This window comes from Prionailurus bengalensis, chromosome D1, assembly GCF_016509475.1.
Source record: "Prionailurus bengalensis isolate Pbe53 chromosome D1, Fcat_Pben_1.1_paternal_pri, whole genome shotgun sequence".
In the NCBI taxonomy this organism is placed as follows: Eukaryota; Metazoa; Chordata; class Mammalia; order Carnivora; family Felidae; genus Prionailurus; species Prionailurus bengalensis.
Window position 1 is genome coordinate 25,578,510 of NC_057346.1, and position 19,656 is coordinate 25,598,165.

At 50.0% G+C, this 19,656-nt stretch overlaps 1 protein-coding gene and 2 long non-coding RNA genes across 4 annotated transcripts in view; 1 reads left to right on the forward strand and 2 right to left on the reverse strand.

Moving 5' to 3' along the window:
* Positions 1–3,799: 3,799 nt before the first annotated feature.
* LOC122483139 lies at positions 3,800–9,986 on the reverse strand. Its single transcript, XR_006297314.1, has 2 exons — positions 8,600–9,986; positions 3,800–6,119 (listed from the first exon to the last, which is right to left on the reverse strand). It is a non-coding gene; the product is annotated as an uncharacterized LOC122483139 (long non-coding RNA).
* A 976-nt stretch (positions 9,987–10,962) lies between these two features.
* FLI1 (Fli-1 proto-oncogene, ETS transcription factor) overlaps positions 10,963–19,656 on the forward strand; it is a 129,277-nt gene continuing 120,583 nt past the window's right edge. The window contains exons 1-2 of one of the 2 annotated variants that reach the window (XM_043579801.1): positions 10,963–11,216; positions 12,394–12,474. In XM_043579801.1, coding sequence (XP_043435736.1) covers positions 12,436–12,474 — 39 coding nt within the window. In that variant the 5' untranslated portion in view covers positions 10,963–11,216; positions 12,394–12,435. Of the gene's footprint in view, positions 11,217–12,393; positions 12,475–18,419; positions 18,511–19,656 lie in introns of those variants that run through there. The other variant, XM_043579803.1, reaches the window with a different exon arrangement.
* On the reverse strand, positions 17,347–19,615 carry LOC122483141. The gene is made up of 2 exons (XR_006297315.1): positions 18,361–19,615; positions 17,347–17,811 (listed from the first exon to the last, which is right to left on the reverse strand). It is a non-coding gene; the product is annotated as an uncharacterized LOC122483141 (long non-coding RNA).

A 19,656-nucleotide genomic window follows, 5' to 3' on the forward strand; every position in this document is an offset into this window, starting at 1 on the left:
AGTTCTCAAACCTACTGATAGGAATACAAAATGGCACAACCACTTGGAAAGATAGTTTGGCAGTTCCTTATAAAGTTAGATGTTCATTTAGCATAAAGCCAGAAATCCCACTCCTAGATATTTGCCTGAGCAAATTGAAAACTTACATACAACCAAAAACCTGCATACAAGTACTTATAGCTTTATTTATATTCACCCCAACTGCAAATGGCGTAGATGTCCTTCAGTGGGTGAATGGATCACTAAAATGTGGTACATCCATTCAGCGAGTACTACGCAACAATGGAATACTACTCAGCAGTGAAGAGGTACGCATTACTAATTCATACGCCAACATAAATAAATCTTAAATATACTTTGCAAGTGAAAGAAGCTAGACCCAAAGTTTACATATTGTATGAGTTCATATTATGAAACAGGCAAAACTCTGGGGATGAAAAGCAAATCTCAGTGCTTGTCAGGGATTGGGGGTGGGAGAAAGGGCTGCACAAAAGAATTTGGGGGGTGGTGGAACAGTAGTATAGTTCTGCACTGATGCGATACAGAACCGTGAGTTTTACTGTATGGAAATTGAAAAACTCAACCCCAATTTTAGGAGAACCCCAGATGGAATTCATTCCATGACAGTTGAACCCAACTACATTGTAAGTGGTTGACATAACCACACCAAAACGTTGAGTAAGAAAGGGGACCTAGTAACTTTGGGAAACAGTGTGTTGACCAAACACTGTAAAGCTAAACATAAAAAGAACCATATATAAAAAGAACCAAACTGCTACACTTTAGTTGGGTGAATCTGTTTCTCCCAAGGGCATGGATTAGCCATTCTGGAAGGGCTTCATAGGTATGCTACGGTTGAACAAATAAATAAATATATTGTAGATAGTAAGTGCCAGATTCCTCACTGCTGCAGACAGAAATTACACATAAGCAAAGAGGAAATTCCAAAATGAGCCGTATAGCACTGAGCTGGCGGTATCAGCATTAGCTCGTTTTAAAATATATATACAGATTGCTATGGACCAAATAATTCATAGACTGAAGTCCTAACCCACAATGTGACTATATTTGGAGAAAGGCCTTTGAGGACATAACTGAAGTTAAATGAATCTTAAGGATGGGCCCTAATCCAAGATGACTGATGTCCTTATAGGAAGATAGAGAAAGACTTGGGTAGCTGCAAGTCAAGGAGAGAAGCCTCAGAAGAAACCAACTCAGTCAACACCTTAATCCTGCACTTCCAGCCTCCAGAACTGTGAGAAATAAATTTCTGTATTGAAGCCACTCCTTCTGTGGCATTCCATTATGGCAGCGCTAGCAGACTAGAGAGATACAGAAAGGAATCTAGATATGTGTGTATATTTAGGACATATTTCCTTGTTCTGTCTGCTGAGAGGGACTAAGCCTGTAACCCCTAGTAGCAAGTAGCACAACTAAACCTCTAATCTTGGTTTCTAAATACCATTCTCAATCCAAGGAACCAGGGATCCTTGGAGAAGCAAATGATTGCAGGCCTGGGGCAGGGAAAATATAAGATAATCCTGAAGCACTGTGTGGTGCCAGAAAATAAGGAGATGCTAAAGGAAAAAATTCAGAAAGAGCTCCCAATGGCCCAAGTGAAGCAATCTGAAATTGGAGCAACAAAATAAATTGTAGTGATAGACGGCAATCCAAATAATAAAACAAATATCCATAAGTTCATACTGATGAAAGGAGGAAGGAAGGAAGGAAGGGAGGGAGGGAGGGAGGGAGGAAGGAAATGAAAAGAAATGGAGAGAGAAAAGAGACGGGACAGTTCTTTTTTTAAAAAGAATTCCAATTAATAAATGTAGAAGGAATGAGTGAAGTCATCATTAGAACACCACAGTAATTATTGCTTAAGATGAAATCCACCAATGGATGCTAAAATTAGTGAGCAAAAGGGTAAGGAAAAACAGGATATTTGCATGGTACTCCAAGTATTCCCTCGCCTCCCCCCCCCCAAATACTTGTTAATGACAAAGTATCTCCCTCCTAATTCTTGTTAATTGTGAAGGGAAAAAATATGTAACTTTGTAGTGGAGTACCCTGGCCAATACCACTTTGACCAAGTGCTCAAGGTCAACATCACCAGTAATAAGACATCAATGTCATGGACCCTCCAGGATGATGTGCTATAAAAGGCTCATTCTTCCTATGTATTCTTCCCCAAAATACATAACTCTATCTAATCATAGTAAGACTTCAGACAAACCCAGATTAGAGGCATGCTACATAATACCTCACCAATGCTCTTCAAAAGGGTCAAAGTCATGCAACAGAAGGAAAAGACCAAAGAACTACTACAGATATAAGGAGGTTAAGGACACTTGACAATAAAATACAACATGGGGTCCTGGACTGGACCCACGAACAGAATAAGAACACTGCAGGAAAACTGATGAAATCTGAATAGTTTGAAGTTTATTTAATAGTATTGAACAAATGCTAAGCTTTGATAATGAATGGCACCATGGTTATGTAATACGGGAACATGAGAAAAAGTAGGTGAAGAGTATATATGAGCTATCTTTCTTATCTTTGCAACCCTTCCTCCTGGGATAAAGGGAAAGGAAACAGAAAGCAACACTAGGTGTTCTAACCATGGAAGAAGAGAGAAGGGAGTTCTGAAATCAGTGAATTGTCATTGATGGTGAGCAACCCCACCACCACTTAAAGGAGATGGAAAGTTTGTCAATTTCATGTACCATGTTCATAGAAATTCAACAAGGCAATAGAAGAGTACAAGTGAAAAGACCTCAGTTGGGGCAATTGAGTGGCTCAGTTGGTTAAAACATCAGACTCTTGATTTCAGCTCAGGTCATGATGTTCCAGTTCATGAGCTCGAGCCCCACACCCAGCTCTGTGCTGACAACATGGAGCCTGCTTGGTATTCTCTCTCTCTCTCTCTCTCTCTCAAAATAAATAAAAAATAAACTTAAAAAAAAAAAAGAAGTGAAAAGACTTGAGTTCTAGCCAGGCCCTGTGACTCCCCCTGCAAAGTTTGACAAATTACTTACATAATTATAGATAATGTCTAAAACACATTACTTAAATAATATATTAATGGTTCTAAGAGATTCAGGTTTCTAATGTATGATTCAATTTCACCATGTAAAAGATGGTGCTAACAATAATCATGTTGCTTAATAAAATAACACTTAAATGTTGCATGAAAAAAGAAGTAATTTCTATTTCAGATTCTGTTTCTTCATCTCAGAAATTGAGTGTGAATTTCTCTAGGGTTTGTCCAATCACACATGACTGTAAGTGCTATGTAAAATTTGTGATATAAATACTATAATAGAACAAGATCAGATTTTCTACATACATTCACATCTTTGATAGAAGCAATAGGTGAAATTTTTTATTAATACAAGTGATCTTTTCAATAGCACATATATCAGAAACGGAATAAAATTTACCCTAAAGATAAGTGCAAGAAATGAGGAGAGGTACTTCTCTTTACAAAAGCATTTTTTGTTTACAAACTTAAAAAATTTTTTTCTAACATGTATTCATTTATGAGAGACAGAGAGAGAGAGAGACAGAGCATAAGTGGGGGAAGGGTAGAGAGAGAGGGAGACACAGAATCTGAAGCAGGCTCCAGGCTCTGAGCTGTCAGCACAGAGCCCAACACGGGGCTTGAACTCACGGACTGCCAGATCATGACCCGAGCTGAGGTCGAGCATTTAATGGACTGAGCCACCCAGGTGCCCCTTAAGTTGTCAAACCATGGAATTTACATGAATATTTCCCTGGTGCAACAAAATGCAAATGGTTATATTTTAAGATAACCAATTTAATGGCAGTTTGTCAGAAGTATATGACAATATATATCAATCTCATCAAAGCAAGACAGCTGGGTATCCATGCAACACACATATGCAGAATATGTACCTGGGCATGTGTGTGTGTTCAAATAAGTAACAATGGGTGTTTCTTTTCTTATTTTATGTGTAAGAAGGCTGTATGAAAAGTGTATCAGGAAAACAATGACCTCCTTAGCTCAAATTCACACCATTGCTGATCTCTGGGTGGGTGCCCTCTTCCCCCCACCCCCAACCCCCGCAGCAGCTGCAGGGCTGAAATGGGAAAACCTGAACATCAGCAGTGTGTTCCCTCCATTCCTGTCCCCAGTGGGGCAGGCAGGAAATGCCAGCCTCCTCACAGGAAAGCCTGTTGTAGTGAGATTTCCCGATTTACTTTATAAATGCAAGAAGGCCAGATACAGGAGGAGATAAGGGCTCAAGATTGCAAATGCTTATCATCTCTCGGGGTTCTGGGCCCCACAGCCATGACCAGTTTCTTTTCTAGAGACGCAAGCCAAAATTCAGTTTGGTTCCAAATCGAAAAGCCTCCCCAGCTGAAAAATTTGACCATCCCCCCTTGTCACCCCTTACAGGGAAACCATTTCAGAAAACTTGCTAAAGTTCTACCGTGAGTGAACTTGAAGAGAATCATCTAGGGGTTCAGTTAAAAAAAAAATTGGAATAACTGGTTTCCCTAGCTAGTAGCTGAAGTCCTGGTAGCCATTTGACTCTTGTCTCAGCTGATCCATAAAATTTTCAGCGGGAACCCTCTTCCCTGGCTCTAATTTTTTACTGCCAGTGCGCTTATATAAAGCGTTTAGCAGAATGAAAAGGATATAGGGATCTCAAAAGGACAAAACAGCTAGCTAGCTGAGTGGCTAGCTGAGTTAATAAAGGACACGCAGAACGAGCTCAATTTGAAGTCGCATGTGCTCTGGTAGCCACACAGGCCAACCCACCTTTGAGTCAGAACGTGGAGAAGGCAGTAGGGAAGATTGGAGTGGGGCATTCCACACTTACCTATTTCTTCAAGATCCGCTTTATCCTGCCCCTCCCATTCTAGTCCATTTTTATAAGATGGAACCAAAACCATCACCAGAAGAAGCAGCAAGAAGGCTTCATAGAGTGTGAAATATAATTTCCTATTCTTTCCATTTCCACAATACCCAGTCACTCTGAAGCAATGAGAATTTCACAGTTGCTCAGTTCACCCCTGTGTCACTCACAAATCTGACCTTTTAAAAAGAGAAAATAAGATTTGGAAAAAACCTGTGTCCCCTTGCCCTCGACCAAAAATCTAGGAGACACCTTGCTTCACTAAGCCGGATTTAAAGACAGACACCCAGAAAATGAAAATATACCCTCTACTTTTGATCTCTTATCTAGGGAAAGCAGGTTCCCTCAGAGGAACTCACAAGGCAGTGAGTCCCCAGTGTTTATTGTGTTAAGTGGGGGACATTGTTTTGTGTTCGGCTGTGACGTGCATCGAAGTAACGCTAAGTGACCATGCTCTCTCCAGGACCCCACTGTCCCCATCTATCAAAGTTGAGGGTCACTGAAAAAAACAATAATGACACATCAGACCAGTATTTGATCAGACAAGTATTTACACAGCGTCTTTTCCATGTAGAGGTTGGAAGTACTTGGTCAAAAGCATCTCAGTTCTCAAACGATTATCCTTAGACGTTAGTATCAGATATTATTGATCTCTCTCCTCACTCAAATACCTCCCACACCTCACCCCACTCCCACCCCCTCCACTAAAAAACATACCGCAAGACCTTTGTGCCAAAAGTAACTAGTATTGGCCCTGCTCGACTTTTGTCTAAGGTTTTTTTTTTCTTTTTTCTTCTGTAAATTGGGGTTCTGAAGGCAAGAAGGGAAGAATGAAAATGGCATCTGTATTTCAGACGGCATTGCTCTAGTGTCTTCGGTGGCCAGAGTGGGCACACTTTTTCTTCTTTGGCATTTTTCTCAACAGCGTCCCAAAGGGTTCGTTTCGTTTTCAGCTAAGACAATCATCGTCCACTTCAGAGTTACAGCGGACACACTGACTGTCCCACTCCATCCAATTATGCCTGGAAGCCTTTAAAGTCACCGATTCATTCTCCTTAAACTGTGGTGGTGACTCCTTCTACACATGACCCTGAACTTGATGCTTTCATTAATTCTGTTCTCTTTCCCCTTTTTATAGGGTTAAGTCCAAGTCGACAGAGCAAAGATAATACAGTCCTTGCAAACCTTTGCCTTCTCAGTGATATCACTCAGGTCCTTCTCATGACCCTTCCCCTGCAAATGAATGAATGAATTATTCCATTCAATCAGAAGACACTGAAGCCACACGGAAACCTTACTAGAGTTATTATGAAGGATGAATACCACAGTTTTTTCAACAGGAACAGGAGAAAGAATGTCTCCCAATAACCTACAAAATACGTATAACCATAGATGAGACTAGGAATAGGCTCTTTAGAATTATAAAAATTTAAGCTAGAGCAGGGCTCAGGGTTAGCTAATAAAATCAAATTAACTAATTGACATTCATGAAGAGATAACTTAAGGAGGAGAGAAACTTGCTAAGGGACCAGAGGGAAAGAATATAATGTATATAAAAGTCTTTGGTCTTAGGGCTCCTCTTTGCTTTAATGCTTGGTCTCATCCATTCTCCAGTGACCTCATCTCTTCATCTGCAGTCCTGGGAAGCTTTATATATGTCTAATCTGCAGCTAGAGGTGAGGGATGAATCTGTCAGCCTGGGAGAAGTCCTTCCTCTTGCACCCATTCGGGTCACTGATCTCTCAATCCATTGGTTCTCCGTCCTTGCTCTGAATGCTCTTTATTTTGCACCCCACGTTCCCCCATTCCAAGATCGCCTTTTACACTGAGAGTACGTGTGAATGGCAGCGTGTGTGTGTGCGTGTGTGTGTTGGTATATGATAGGAATCAAAGGCCTGACCAGCTCACACACATCCCAAAATCCAAAGTGCCCCCGTCGGCCAGCTCTTCTTAGGGGACCCTGTTCTACTCACTGCCTCCATTTCCTGGACTTATCTCCCTGAGCAGATTTCCCACTTCTTTCTCCTTGTAATTTCCAGGAGCTCAGTCTAGGTTTGCAGCCTGGCAAGGGCTATAAGAGGACACAAATAATGAGAGATAAGGAGCGTGACATCTCGTTGGCTACCCTTTAAAATCTGAAATTGCTTGCTAGAGGAGCAGGAAGCAACTTCCTTCCTTCCTGTCATTAAGAGCGAAAGGAATAGAAAATATAGAGGACATTGAAACTCAATGAGGTTTAAGCCATTTTGGGGGGTGGGGAAGGGAGGTGGAAAGAACCACAAAGACCAGAATATTGCTTTACACACAAGGCTACACATGGCCAGAAACATTGTGGATATGCAATAAATAGATATTTATCATCACAATGGGTTCCAGAAGAGTTGAGTAAAGTGTGTCAACCCTGTCAATTCTTTTACTTGCTTGGAGAAACCAAATCATGGCAAAATACCTAGTTCGCTAGGGCTGCCATAATAAAATACCAAAGTATTAGTGCCTTAAACAACAGAAATCTATTTCCTCACTGTTCTGGAGATTGGAAGTCCAAGATCAAGGTGCCAGCAGGTGTGTTTTCTCCTGAAGTTTCTCTCCTTGGTTTGCTGTTGGTGGCCTTCTCACTGTGCCCACACACATTCTTTCTTCTATGTTCCACATTTCTGCGTACCAATCTCTTTATAAGGACCCCAGTCCTATCGGGTTAGGGTCCATCCATTGTACCTTATTTACCTCTTTAGAGGCTCTATCTCCAAATGCATTCACAGTCTGAATTACTGGTGGTAAGGGCTTTTGAGTATACATTTCAGGGGGGACACAATTCAGTTCATAACACTACTCATCAGGAGCAGAGTTAAAACTGGAACCCAAAGTTTCTGTCTAACCCTAGACCATTAATTTGCCTTTGATTCACATCCTTTCCCAGGTTAAACACTCTCACAGAATTATAGCATACTCTAATCGGAAGGCATCTCATGATGATCTAATGGTAGCTCTCTCATTAGCCAAATAAGGAAGCTGAGTACTAATTGGCATAGAACCCATGGTGGCACCACCCAGATAAAGTGCCCCCCCCTTCCCCTGCTGGGAGCGTTTCTTGGATTCCAATCTCCCACCCTCCTAAACTCTGTACCAGGGTCACTTGCTAATGACCAGGCTCTGGATTACAAATCTATGACCCAAGGAAGCAGCCTGGTATGAGCTGGTGAGGCAGCAATAACTATGGAGCAAACCACCCCCCCACAACCCTTTCCCTTTGGAAGCAGTTAGAGGGATAAGCTGGCTTTAATGAGTCTTCCTGCCCCTTTTCCTTCATTCTCTCCTCTCTTAGGCTCCTCCTTATGGCAGCTGTTACCAATTTCAGCAATTTTCTTCTGGCAAATTGAAGGCTCCAGGTGACAAAGGGAGTTGGCTGTATCTTCCCAGAGGATGAGATAGCCAAGGTTCTAATCGTACCCCACCTCCCTATTCCCAGACGGGTGGTTGGGGCTGCAGGCACTTCTCCCATTCGGCATCCTTAACCCACCCTACCCCCTCACGTACACAAACACGGCAGGCTTCCAGGTCTATGTCCAGCTCTGAAACCCCAGTTGGAAGGGAATCCAGATCAGCTCATCTGTTTTTCCCAGGACCACCAAGATTTTATTATATGCATGATCCTTGGAGTGAATGCCCATTCTGGCTCTTAAAATTATAGGAAGAGGAAGAAATAGGACACATACCTGAGTGTGTGTGTCCACACACACAACCTGAAGAGTTGGGTACCAAACTAGGGGAGGACACCCCCATCAGCTGACCATACCCATGGTACTTGGGCAGAGGGATGATCTCAGGATTCCTGGTTAAACCAGGTATGTAAAAAGGAAGCCAACACATGAGCACTGATTTCATGCAACCCTGCAAAGCAGAAAATGAATTAGTATACTCAGGGGAACTGTCCCTGTCAGTTTGCCCTTAATAACAACAGGATGGTTTTGTTTTGTATGTTTCCTTTTCCCCTCTCTCCTTATTGTTCAGAAAGAAGACATGTGGTTAAGAAATTGCCCCACTTCTCTGCCTGTCCATTTCAGTGTGGACACTGGTATCCTGCAATGAACAAAACAAACTCAATGCTTGCCTTCAGGAAGCTTACAATCGAGTGAAGAGAGGCAAACCTCAGATAGATTGGTCTACAAATAAGGATGTGATAGCACCTGTGACACATAAAGAAGGAAGAATTTAAAATCTGTGATAACAACTGTGAAATCTGGAGAAAGTACTCAAGTGATCTCTTACAAGTCCCCTCCAAGAAGGGAGGTGAAAAGAAAATGACAAAAGACAAAGGCTGGAAAAACTTAATCTGGATGGTGAGGTATTAATTAGACAATTTGTTTAGTGCTCACCTCCTCTAATATAGCTGAAGCCCTCATTTTCAAATTTCCAACTTCCCTGAAAAGAACCTCTGTTTAAAATGCACGACATCGGTACAGGATGCAGGAACACCTTCTGTTTTATTTGTGGTTGCTTGGAATAGTGTTTGCTCCCTTTGGGAGGCAAGAGGATCTCTCCAAGAATCCCAGGAACAAAATTCTGGGGGCACTGGTTCTTGTACTTCAGTCTCCTCCCCTCCGCAAGCCTGTCTTGTTTTCCTAAGCAATGGTCAGGAATGTGCTGGGAGGGGGCAGCCTGGCCATCAGCCCCCAGCCCAGGCAGCCCCAGTCACGGTCCCAGGCTGGCCTTTCACCTCATAGCTCTCCTGGCTGCTCCTAGTAAGCAGCAAAATGTTTCAATATGTTGAGCTTTGGGGGAGGGACGGAGAGAAAAATCGGGATATTGTTGAGAAGGAAATAATGAATAACCCTGCCGCCAGTCTTCATACCCCCCACGTGGGGAGATCTGGGTGATAAGTGTGCTTTCTCCAGAAATGGAATCCTAGCAATAGCTCTTGGTCAGAAATTTCCAGAGCCAGTTGAGGGGTAGGGAGTGGGGAGGCAGAGAAAAGGGAACAGGTACTGAATTAATTCTCTCAGTGTCCAGAACCAAAACAGTCAGGGGTCTAGGCACCCGAGAAAGAACAAAGCTTGAGCAACTGAGGCTAATTCTGGGAGGTACACAAAGCTGTGGTTTTCCTCTTACAAACTGACACACTCTCTACCTTTACCTGTCACCGCCCCCCCCCCCCCCTCGCTTCTCCCTCCCAAGTTCATCTGCTCTGGTCTTTGCCTAGCGTTCTGGGGGGGGAGGGGAGCTGGTGCTGAAGCTCCTGGTTACTGGAGCCTCAGAAGCAGCTCCAGGGTGTGAAAACCACCCGCCAGGGAGGGAGCAACACTGGCAACTCCTCTCGAGGCCGAGGCCGGGCTGTTTTGCGGAGAATGGCCCTGGATTGGGCAACTAAAAGAGTGAATGTGAGCACAGACTCGGCAATCCCGGAGCCCCATTCAAGGCCACGTCTTAGAGTGAAGCAATGAGCAACATTCCAAAATTTAAAAAAAAAAAAAAAAGAAAGAAAGAAAGAAAGAAAGAAAAGAAAAACACAACACAAATTCGAGGACCCAGAAATGCCTCCTTAGTGAGGGTGTTGTTAAATGTTGTGGTTTTGAAATTAAAAGTCCATAATAGGGTTGTTTCCCTGACATTTACAAATCACCTTGCTCTTATAGATGCTGCCTGGAAAATGTGGATCAGAAAAAGATGTATTCAGGGGATGTCCACATAAAGGGAAAGGTAACCTTTAAGTAAGCCAAACTTCAGGGCTTGAAAAATCAAAGAGGACCTCATTCATACTATGTAAGTCCTAGGAATAATTATTTGCATAGCGATCATTTAAAAAGTAAATAATCAAATGAAAGGAGGCCTGGGTCCCGACGTCTCCTCTTGGCTTTACGTTTGCGATATGTGTGTGGTTTCTAGTGTTCCTTGACATTTCCTAGCAACACCCGGAGGTTTCTGGAAAAGCAGCTAGGGGCACACGGGTGGCTGTCTATTAGAACAATTCATCAGACAGCAGTTGAAATATTGATAAGAAAACGGAAATCAAATTAAAAGACGGGAAAAGAGAGAGGAAGGGGGAGTGGGACGAAGAGAGCCAGAGAGAGGCGGCAGAGAGGAAAGCGGCAGGGCGCACAGACAGAGGAGCTCGGCGGTTCCTGCAGGCCCCCCAACTCCTGCTGGGACCCAGGCTGGCGGTCTGGATACACTGCAAAGAAAGGTGCAGCTTGACTCCGGGCAGCCTGCAGGTTTAATTCGGCACCACCAAGGATCTCAGGGGCTCTGGTAGCAGAGAATTAGCACTCAGAGCTCAGACATCCTGGAGTTTCAGGAGTTCGGCTGCCGCTGGCCAAACAGACGAGGGTGTCTAAGGTGAGTGTTCATGTAGGGGGGATCTCTGAGGGGACTTAGGGTGGTGGCGCCTCTCCCTGCTCCAGCTGCAGAAGGGATATGGGAGGCTTTCTGGGACTCTTTCTCTCATTCTCTGGAGGGGGGGCTTTCTTTTCTCTCCTTCCCCCCCCCCCCCGACTTTCCTTGCAAATTTCACTCCAAGTTGCAAAGAAAATCGGGGACACTCCTGGGGAGAGGACAGAGGCAGGGAAGAGGTATTTAAGGGCCCAAAGGAACATACCTGGTCCCTGAACTCGTGTGCCTGTATGTTGTGGCTTCAGGAGCCAAAAGCTGGAATCTGTTAGTGGGGAGAAAAGTGCTTTATCAGAAACACATTGGCTGCCGGAGAAGCTGCAGGCTGCCACGTTAAAGATGGTTTAAGAGAAGGAAGGCAAGAGGGCCAGACTTGGCAAGGCAGGGAGAGACTCACCCAGAAGCACCTGGCATCTAGGGTGGTTTTTGCACCCGCTAGCCCAAATATTCAGACTTCACACACCATCTCCCCCGCCACTAGAAATGCGGCTGCGTCATTCACTATCTTGGTCTCTGCCCTCAAAACTCTTTTAAGGAGCCGGGGCTGGGGAAAGGGCCTCCCTAGATCTCTAGGACCTTAGGCCAGTCGTCCTCCCCAAGCGGTCCACTAGCAGGGAAGGGGGGTGGGTGCAGCTGGCCACTGGTGGAGTCTTGAGGTGGTTGGGGAGGCAGGCTGAAGATCTGTGCCCTGAGGGCCCAAGCTTGGCAGTTCTGTAAATATCTGCTCCCTGGGGCTTTGGGCTGCATTCATGGGGAGACCTACTCCTACCAGGGCAGGGTTCTCTCTTCTGGCTCAGAGGGGCCCCTGTGTCCCTAGGTGTGGAACTACCCAGGCCCGGGGTCAGAGTGGGGATGGGTGGTCTCATCTGTGGATAGAGGAGGGTTACAGGACTGCAAGGAAAAGCCACAGGTCGTCTTGAGCCGGCTCTCAACCTTCGCCATCCCTTAGCCTGAAGTCGGGAGGCAGAGACGCAGAACTGGCTCCCAGTACCTGACCACGGGGATCCTCCCTTTCTGGCCTGGGCGATCAGAGCCATCCAGCCTCCTTCCCCAACCACCTCCCCCCTCACCCCGCACCGTCTCACCCATGTTGTACTCTCCGGTGACTGAGGTTTCTCCCACCCAGGTTGGTTCTCGGGCCTTCCTGACCCTTCCTCGCCAACGGAGGATGTTTCAGACAGTCCCCGACACATCGTCTTACGTCAAGGTAAGACATGACAGCGTCTTTAAACAGGTAATGACCCCCAGCCCCTCTGCCACCGGGCCTGTGGTCGCTCCCCGCTTTCCCCGGGAAAAGGGGTGGAGGGTTCAGCGGGTGGATCTGGAGCCTGGGGCGCTCCCGACCACCCTAGGGTGGCACAGACCCTCAGGAATCCTTGGCTGGGGAGGAACTGATCTGGAGACTGGAAGTGGGTGAGCGCGATGAGGTTGGGCAGGGAAAGCCGAGACACCAGTCGGCGGACCTGCGAGCCAGCATCGGGTCCCAGTGGGTCCTGCGCCCGCGCCGCTGCCGCTGGCGCACAACAGGTTTCAAAGTCAGGGTCTTCGTGTACTGGGGAGCGTGCACATGAGCCTCTGGGCGTGTGTACGCGGCTGTGTGAACGCGACGCGCTTCTCCCACCGGCTCGACACCCCGTCTGTCCTGAAGCCCACCTCTCTTGGCCCCACCCGCCCTCCAAAGAGCAGACTGCTACATTTGACAGAATATAGAACTTTTTTTCCCACTCACAACAGTTCCCAAGAATGTAAACAAACCGAGGCCAGGACATCTGGGTTGCACGTTTAAATGAAAATGCGCCAGCGGGGCGGGGCTGAGGGTGCCCGGGGTTGGGACCCAGGCACGACCTCCTTCCTTCCGGGTAGCAGCCCCGAGCCGGGGCCAGCCCGAGTCGGAGTCCCAGGTCGGAGGAGGAAGGGCCCACCGCGGTTCTGAAAACCTACCCCTCGGGTCCCGGCCCCGCCCCCTTCTCCCTGAAACTCCGCCCCTGAGGTCCCCACCCCCACCTGCGTGCCCACGCTGAGCTCCCTCCGGCATCGGGGAATGCCACGGCAGTGTGGGTCAGTCTGCCGGCCCGTGGCCAGCTCGATGGGGTGCGACCCTAGGGGAGTGCCACTTTAGCGTCCAGCCCTCCTCCCATTTCTCTAAAGGGAAATTTGTTGACACGAGGTACTCGTCTCCCGACTCCCACCCCTTCCCAAGGTCTAAAGGAGTTTTATAGTCACTTGAAGGAGGCCGGGTCCCGGAGCCTTGGCGGAGAAGAGGTGTTTAATCTGTGATGAATGAGTGAAAAATAAGTGACTCCATGTATCGACAATCAATGAATAGATGGCTGGACCGATGGCCCCAGGAAGTGGCAGGGCGTACACCGGGAGGCTTTAAAGCGCGCCGGGGTTCGTTAAGTCCAGTTTTCCGGAGAGGTTAGGCAGGCTGTGACCCCTCCCACCCCCGCCACGCCCAGTTCCAGAAGCTTATGGAGTTCTCACTTTCAGCCCGGCCCCAAAGACAGCAAGTGCACTCCCCCCCCCCACCCCCGCCCCCAGCCACCCCTCCACCCCGGTCTGCACACACCCGGGGATCCAAAACCTCAGGGATGACAAAGCCTAGAGGGGCAAGTGGGAGCCCAGGAGACTGACCCGGGCCCGGAGTCAGAGAGAAAGCAAACCGGCTCAGGAAAGCGGAGCGGTCTGGAGTGGGGAGCAGGGAGAGAGGATGCAGTCCAGGAGCTGTGGGCAGCCAAAGGAGCCGCTCGCCGCAGGAGCTCTTTTCAAGGGGGAAAAATGGATTTTTCAGCAGCCACAAAGTTTGTATTGTTGCACAAAGGGGTGCATTGACGGCGGCGAAAGGTCTGCGTGGCAGGGACAATCTTGGGTCTGTTCCGCCGGCTCCCTACATCGACCATTTGCCAGAGGGGCACAAACAGTCCCAGGCTGCCAAGCCCCTGCCATTGCGCGTCAGGCACCCGGCTCCGAGGTTGTTGACAAACACCGAGAGCCCAGGCGCCCAGGCCCAGGGCCTGAAGCCAAGCCGGGCACAGCAGTCAAGGGCACCCCGTTCACCCGGCAGCGATCTGGGCTCTGAGAACCCCCAGAGTGCTCAGGGGGTTATGCGCAGGACAGCCTTTAGAGTGGGGATGAGGCTGGAAAGAGCAAGGGACAGGGAGCGAAGGAACACGAGTGACTCTTTAAGGCCATAACATGCAGTAAGTGAATAATGGTGGTACCATTAAGGTACCCCTTACATTTGCCAGGTCCTGTCCTAAGCATTGCATTTATACTAACTCCTTTAATATTAATACCAACCCGAGGAGGTAATCCATTTTGCAGATGAGAAACTGAGGTATTGAGAGGTTAACGGAACGCAGCTTGTAAGGGGTGGAGCTAAGGACAGAACTGTGCTGACCGCCAGGGGTAGGTCCTATTATAACACCACTGTACAGATGAAGGCACTGAGGCACAAAGAGGTTAAGGAGCTTGCTCAAACCTACAGAGCTGGTAAGTGCGGAGCCAGAATTCAAACCTAGGAGCCTGGCCCCCCAGCGAGGCTTTCAACCTGGACGTCCCAACTTGCAGCTACGGGGTGGAGCACTCAGGAGACCCAAGAGGAATCCTGGTCCCGTGCTATGCAAATCGCAGTCGATCCCGGTGCGAGGGGCACAACTCGGAAGGTCCCTCGCCCGCCCCACGAGACGGTCAGGGTCCTCCACTTCCCTCCTTAGCGAATCTGCCCTACTCCTTACACTCACTCCCTCACCACCTACCCTGCTGGTTCAGCCCCTGCTGCACGCTGGAGGAGACACCAGCATGCACACCACGCACCAGACCAAAGGAGGCTTAGAGCCCCAGAATGTTCACCACCACACGGCCCAGGGGCAGCATCTGGCCAACAGGTCCTGCAGAGGGGCTGCAAGGACACAGGTCTGTACTTAGAATAAATGCCGCGTGGGGCGGCCGGGAGGCAGGAAGGACAGAGATTGGAGGGGATGAAATTCTCCCTTCCCCCCCCCACCCCCCGCCCCCACCCCAAGCCCCAGTCTAGGCGCCGCCGCTGGGTGAGAGTCCCGGCACCTGGCTGGTCTCCACCTCTTGCCAGCCTGCGCTCTCTGGTCGGCCTCGGACTCCCTTGGGATTTCCTCGTCGACGCCGCGTGGTCTGGGGACCCGGCCCCGAGCGCCTCGGGCTCTGGGCGCAGAGACCCTCCCCCAGCCGGGCCAGCCGGCCCCCCGGCCCTCCCGCCGCCGCGGCCTCCCACGTAGCGTTTTGAACCCGCTTGGCGCTAAGGCAAGAACGAGCGTGGGGAGCGGGCAGGGCGAGCAGAGGCTCTAAATCTTCCTTCAATCTGTGAGTAGATGAAGTCTGAGGAACAAATTCAAAGCAGGCGCGCCTGCAGAGCCTTCCTGCAGAAATATTCCCCGGCATTCAAGCGCATCCAGGGGCGGCTCGAGCTGCCTTGTTTGGCTAAGGTCAGACGAGACTCGAGTTCTCCAATAAAAATAAATCTCAAATTAATTATGGCCTCGAGCGAGGGGCCAGACACTTGAAGCTGCAGTTGTGCAGTCTGGAGTTTTGGCGCTCGCTCGCCCGTCCCTCCCCCGCGCCCCCGCTTCTCCCCCCTCCCCCCTTCTCCCCCCCCCCCCCCTTTGCCAGCTCGAATACCCGCCGAGGCCGCGCTGGACCCGAGGGGCGGGGGAGGAGGGAGGACGCAGGGGAAAGGATCCGCCCGACAGGCTGTGCCAGGCCTGGCATCTTTCGGGGTTTCAAGTGACCCGGGTCCGGAGGCACCCTGGGGACCGGGCTCCGACTGTCGCGTCCTCCCACCCCCAACCTGGGCTTGGGACCAAAGAAGCCCAGGAAGTCGCGTCTGGAAAGGCTTGACCCGGTCAAAAGGGCTGACATTGAGAGAGCCAAGACACGTTTCGCCCAGCCGCTCCCCTCCCGCGGGAAGCAGGACTTCCGCATGCTTGAAAATACTGTCAAGTGCGGATGGTGCGAGGCAAGTCATAGCCCCGAAGTTCCAGCGAAAAAGCTCAAAACCCAAATATTTCCTAAATACTCGCCTCCGTGTTCGTGCTTTCTGTCTGTGACCCTAGGCTTAGACATGTGTGGTGAGTTCTTTTGTTGGTCCCCCCCCCCACCCCCAGACCTGGTAGCTTTTGTTTTAAATGCTGGCCCGCTTCCTGTGTGTGGAAGGCTGTGTGTGAGGGCTCCCTGACTTGAACGTGGGTCTGGGCTGGTGAAATGGGCACGGCTGGTAGCAGGCACCGGCCGCCGCGGGTCACCAGCCCTGCCCAGTCTGGGAAAGGCCGGCAGGACAGTCTCTGGTGAGCCAGGAAAGAGGGTGTGTGCAAGTGTGTGGGCTGGGGTAACCAGTCCCTGGCTATGCCAGGAGAAGGGGGAGAGAGGAGAGAGGAAGGGAGGAAGGGGAGAGAGAAGGGGCGGGAGAGAGGACAGAAGGGGAGGGAGAGAGGGGTGAAGGGGAGGGGTTTCCCCTCCCCAACTCAAAGACATTTCATTTGTAGCTGGCTTCACCACAGGCTCTCTATCAATTTGTCTCAATGCAAACATTCGAAATATTCTCTTCGGCTGCTCGTGAAAACAATGTGAGCTGCCAGGATCAAACCATCTTTCCAGATGTCTGGTGGTAACCACATGAAACAGGGCAGACTTGTTTACTGTTGTGTTTGGTTAGGGCTTTTCCCCCCTTCGGGATTGAAAATAGAAGCAGCAGCAGGAGCTGAGCGGCAAACCCAGAGTTACATAAGTGGGGCACACTTGCCCACCAGCATGTCAGTGTGGGGTGGAGGGAGTCTGGAATGCCTCAGAGAGCTGTTGTTCCCAGTTGGGGGGGGGAGGGGGATTCTCCTTTCTGGGTGGAGGACCTTGTGAATGGGCAGGAGCTCCTCCTGGGGGGGCTCAGAAAGAGCAAAAGGCATGGCAGGGGTGCCAGTCAGTAAGTCACAAAGGAGTGACCGTTATGCCAACGCCAGCCTCCGCTCTCCCTCTCCCCCCCCCCCCCCATCTTCAAAATTACGAAATTGCCATAGCTTTGGTTTTCAGGGAGAAACAGAAAGTGCTATTGAGCTCCACGGTGAAAACAGGAGGGCAAGTCCTCAGTTTAATCTAGTTGCATATTGAGCAACTCCCAATGGGAGAGACAGCTGCTGCTGCAAGGAATTGGGGGTGCTAGGCTTACTGGGGTGACTGTACTGATCAGTGCAGTGAAGGTAACGGGATCTTTGCCAGGCACAATAGAAGTTGGGAAGAGAGACCTACACAACATTTTTGCCATAGAGGAGCCTTCTCAAGCACTTGGAGGAGTGCGTCAGGAAGGGGGAGCAGCGGCTCCGGTGGGGTGGCCATTAGCAACCTCAGTGTTTGCCCAGGACCCGGAAGGGGGCCTCCGGGTGGTGGAGTTGGAATCCCTTCTGCCCGAAAGAGGGCCGATGTGGCTGGGGGTGCCGGGTTTCTGGCCAGGTTCGGGTGGGAAGCGGTCTCCCCGCACCCTCCTGAAAGCCCTGTTGTCGTTTGAAGGTCGGCAGAGTCTGGGCTGAAAAGGAAACAATTTGGGGTTTGAAAGGATGTAATTCATTCTTCCTTTCCCTTTAACCTCTTTCCTCTCTGGAAAGCATGTGGAAAAGCTGAAGGGAAGAGTGAGAGGGCAGGCCGCCGGCCTAGGGGAGGAAAGGGTTAAGCCTGATTTCTTTTAATTGAACTCCAGAACTGGTGGCCCCAGGCAAAGGGGGGGGGGGGGACTGACCCCGCTAGCGGTAACCAGATGTGGCGGTCCCAGGGGAGCCCCGGAGCAGACCCCTGGATTGAGAAGCAGACAGGAGGTGGGGGGGTCGGCCCGGCCCCCATCCCACCCCCACCCCACCCCCACCCCACTCCCCCATACGCACACCGAGTCTCAATTGCTGGCAGGCTGCACCCGCCACTCCAGGTCTGGTCACGTTCAGACCCGCGTCTGTATTCGAACCCAAAATTGGAGCTGAATTGATGAGACTAATTTCGAGAGGGGGTGGGGGGAGGGAGGGAGGGAGGCGAGCTAGCTTTCTGGCTCAATTGCTCCAGAAGAAATAAAGAATTAATAAGTCACCTTTTTCGCCGCTGTGGACACCCTTTTGAATTTTTTTTTTCTTTCCAATTGACTCGGATCTCCTCTGGATTTTTTTTTTCCTCCTTCCCCGGGTGGACTCTTAAATAAAAGTGAAAAAGTCCAAAGCGTGGTCTGGAGAGCGTGGACAAGGTAACCTGTTTGGGAGGTTGGGGAGAAGGGAGTCAGGCCGAGAGCGCCTGGGGGAGGAGTGGGGTGGGGGGGGGATGTCTCCTCGCTGCGCCCCGGACTCCTGAGGCTGCCCCAACTGGAGGGTTCGGCGGCGACCCTGCAGAAAGACGGGGGAGGTCTCCGGGTGGCGGGGGCCGACTAGGCGGGCCAAAAGCCGACTGGCCTCACGGCTGGGTGGGGATGACGATGCCGCGATCTTGAGTGCTGCGCTCTGCAGACCTGTTGACCAGTGTGGAGGGAACGTCCCGCGGTAGCGTAGGTTTCTTGGGGCTTGGAGTAGCATTGCATAGGCGGCTCTGGCCGAACGCTGGGACTTGGGCCATCTGGTCCAGGTGAAGTGCGAGGGGTTGGACCCTAGAAGGCGCGGAGAGGTGGCCTATGGTGCTGCCGGTCCCGGCCCTGGGCGGGCGCCGGGAGCTCTCCAGGAGCAAAGGGCCGAGGCGCGCCGCCCGGAGGGCGCTCTTCTGCTAACAATGCACTGGGAGCCTAGTCCTCGCCCCCGATGGTGGGGTCCTTCCGAAACTGCCCCGAGTCCGCGTCGGCCGGTGAAATAGCTCCCGGAGTCTGCCGCGACTCGGCAGCCGAGGGCCCGAGTGGAAAAATTCCCATTGGATGCATTTTTTTAATGGTTGGTTTCCTTCGGTCTGAGTCCGGATCTTCCCGGGCAGTAGGCTCCAGGTTATCCCCAGCCCGAGTAAACTGAACCCCCCCCCCATAAGTTTACTCCGCCTGGAAAAAGCATTAATGAACCTATCTGTGGGAAGAAACGGAAAGGGAATGAGTCAAGAGGGCCACCTTCGGCCAACGGCCCCGGGAAAAGGAAGGAGGCCAAAGGCGTTTGGTTTTGGACTTTGGGGGAAGGTGTTGGGGGTGGGGGTGCAGACTGCGGGAATCAGGGCGCGGGCGCCGGGCGTGGACCCCGGCATTGTTCCCAGCTCTCTCTTATCTCCCAGGAGCAAGTATCCTGTGTGCGCTGCGCACGAATGTATCTGGGCATCTCCGGGTATATTTATATAGTGTGTGTGATGCGAAAAGCAGGACCAGCAGAGGGGAGGAAGAGGGGGTGTGGGGGGAGGGAAGACGAGGGAGAGAGCAGAGGGGAGAGAA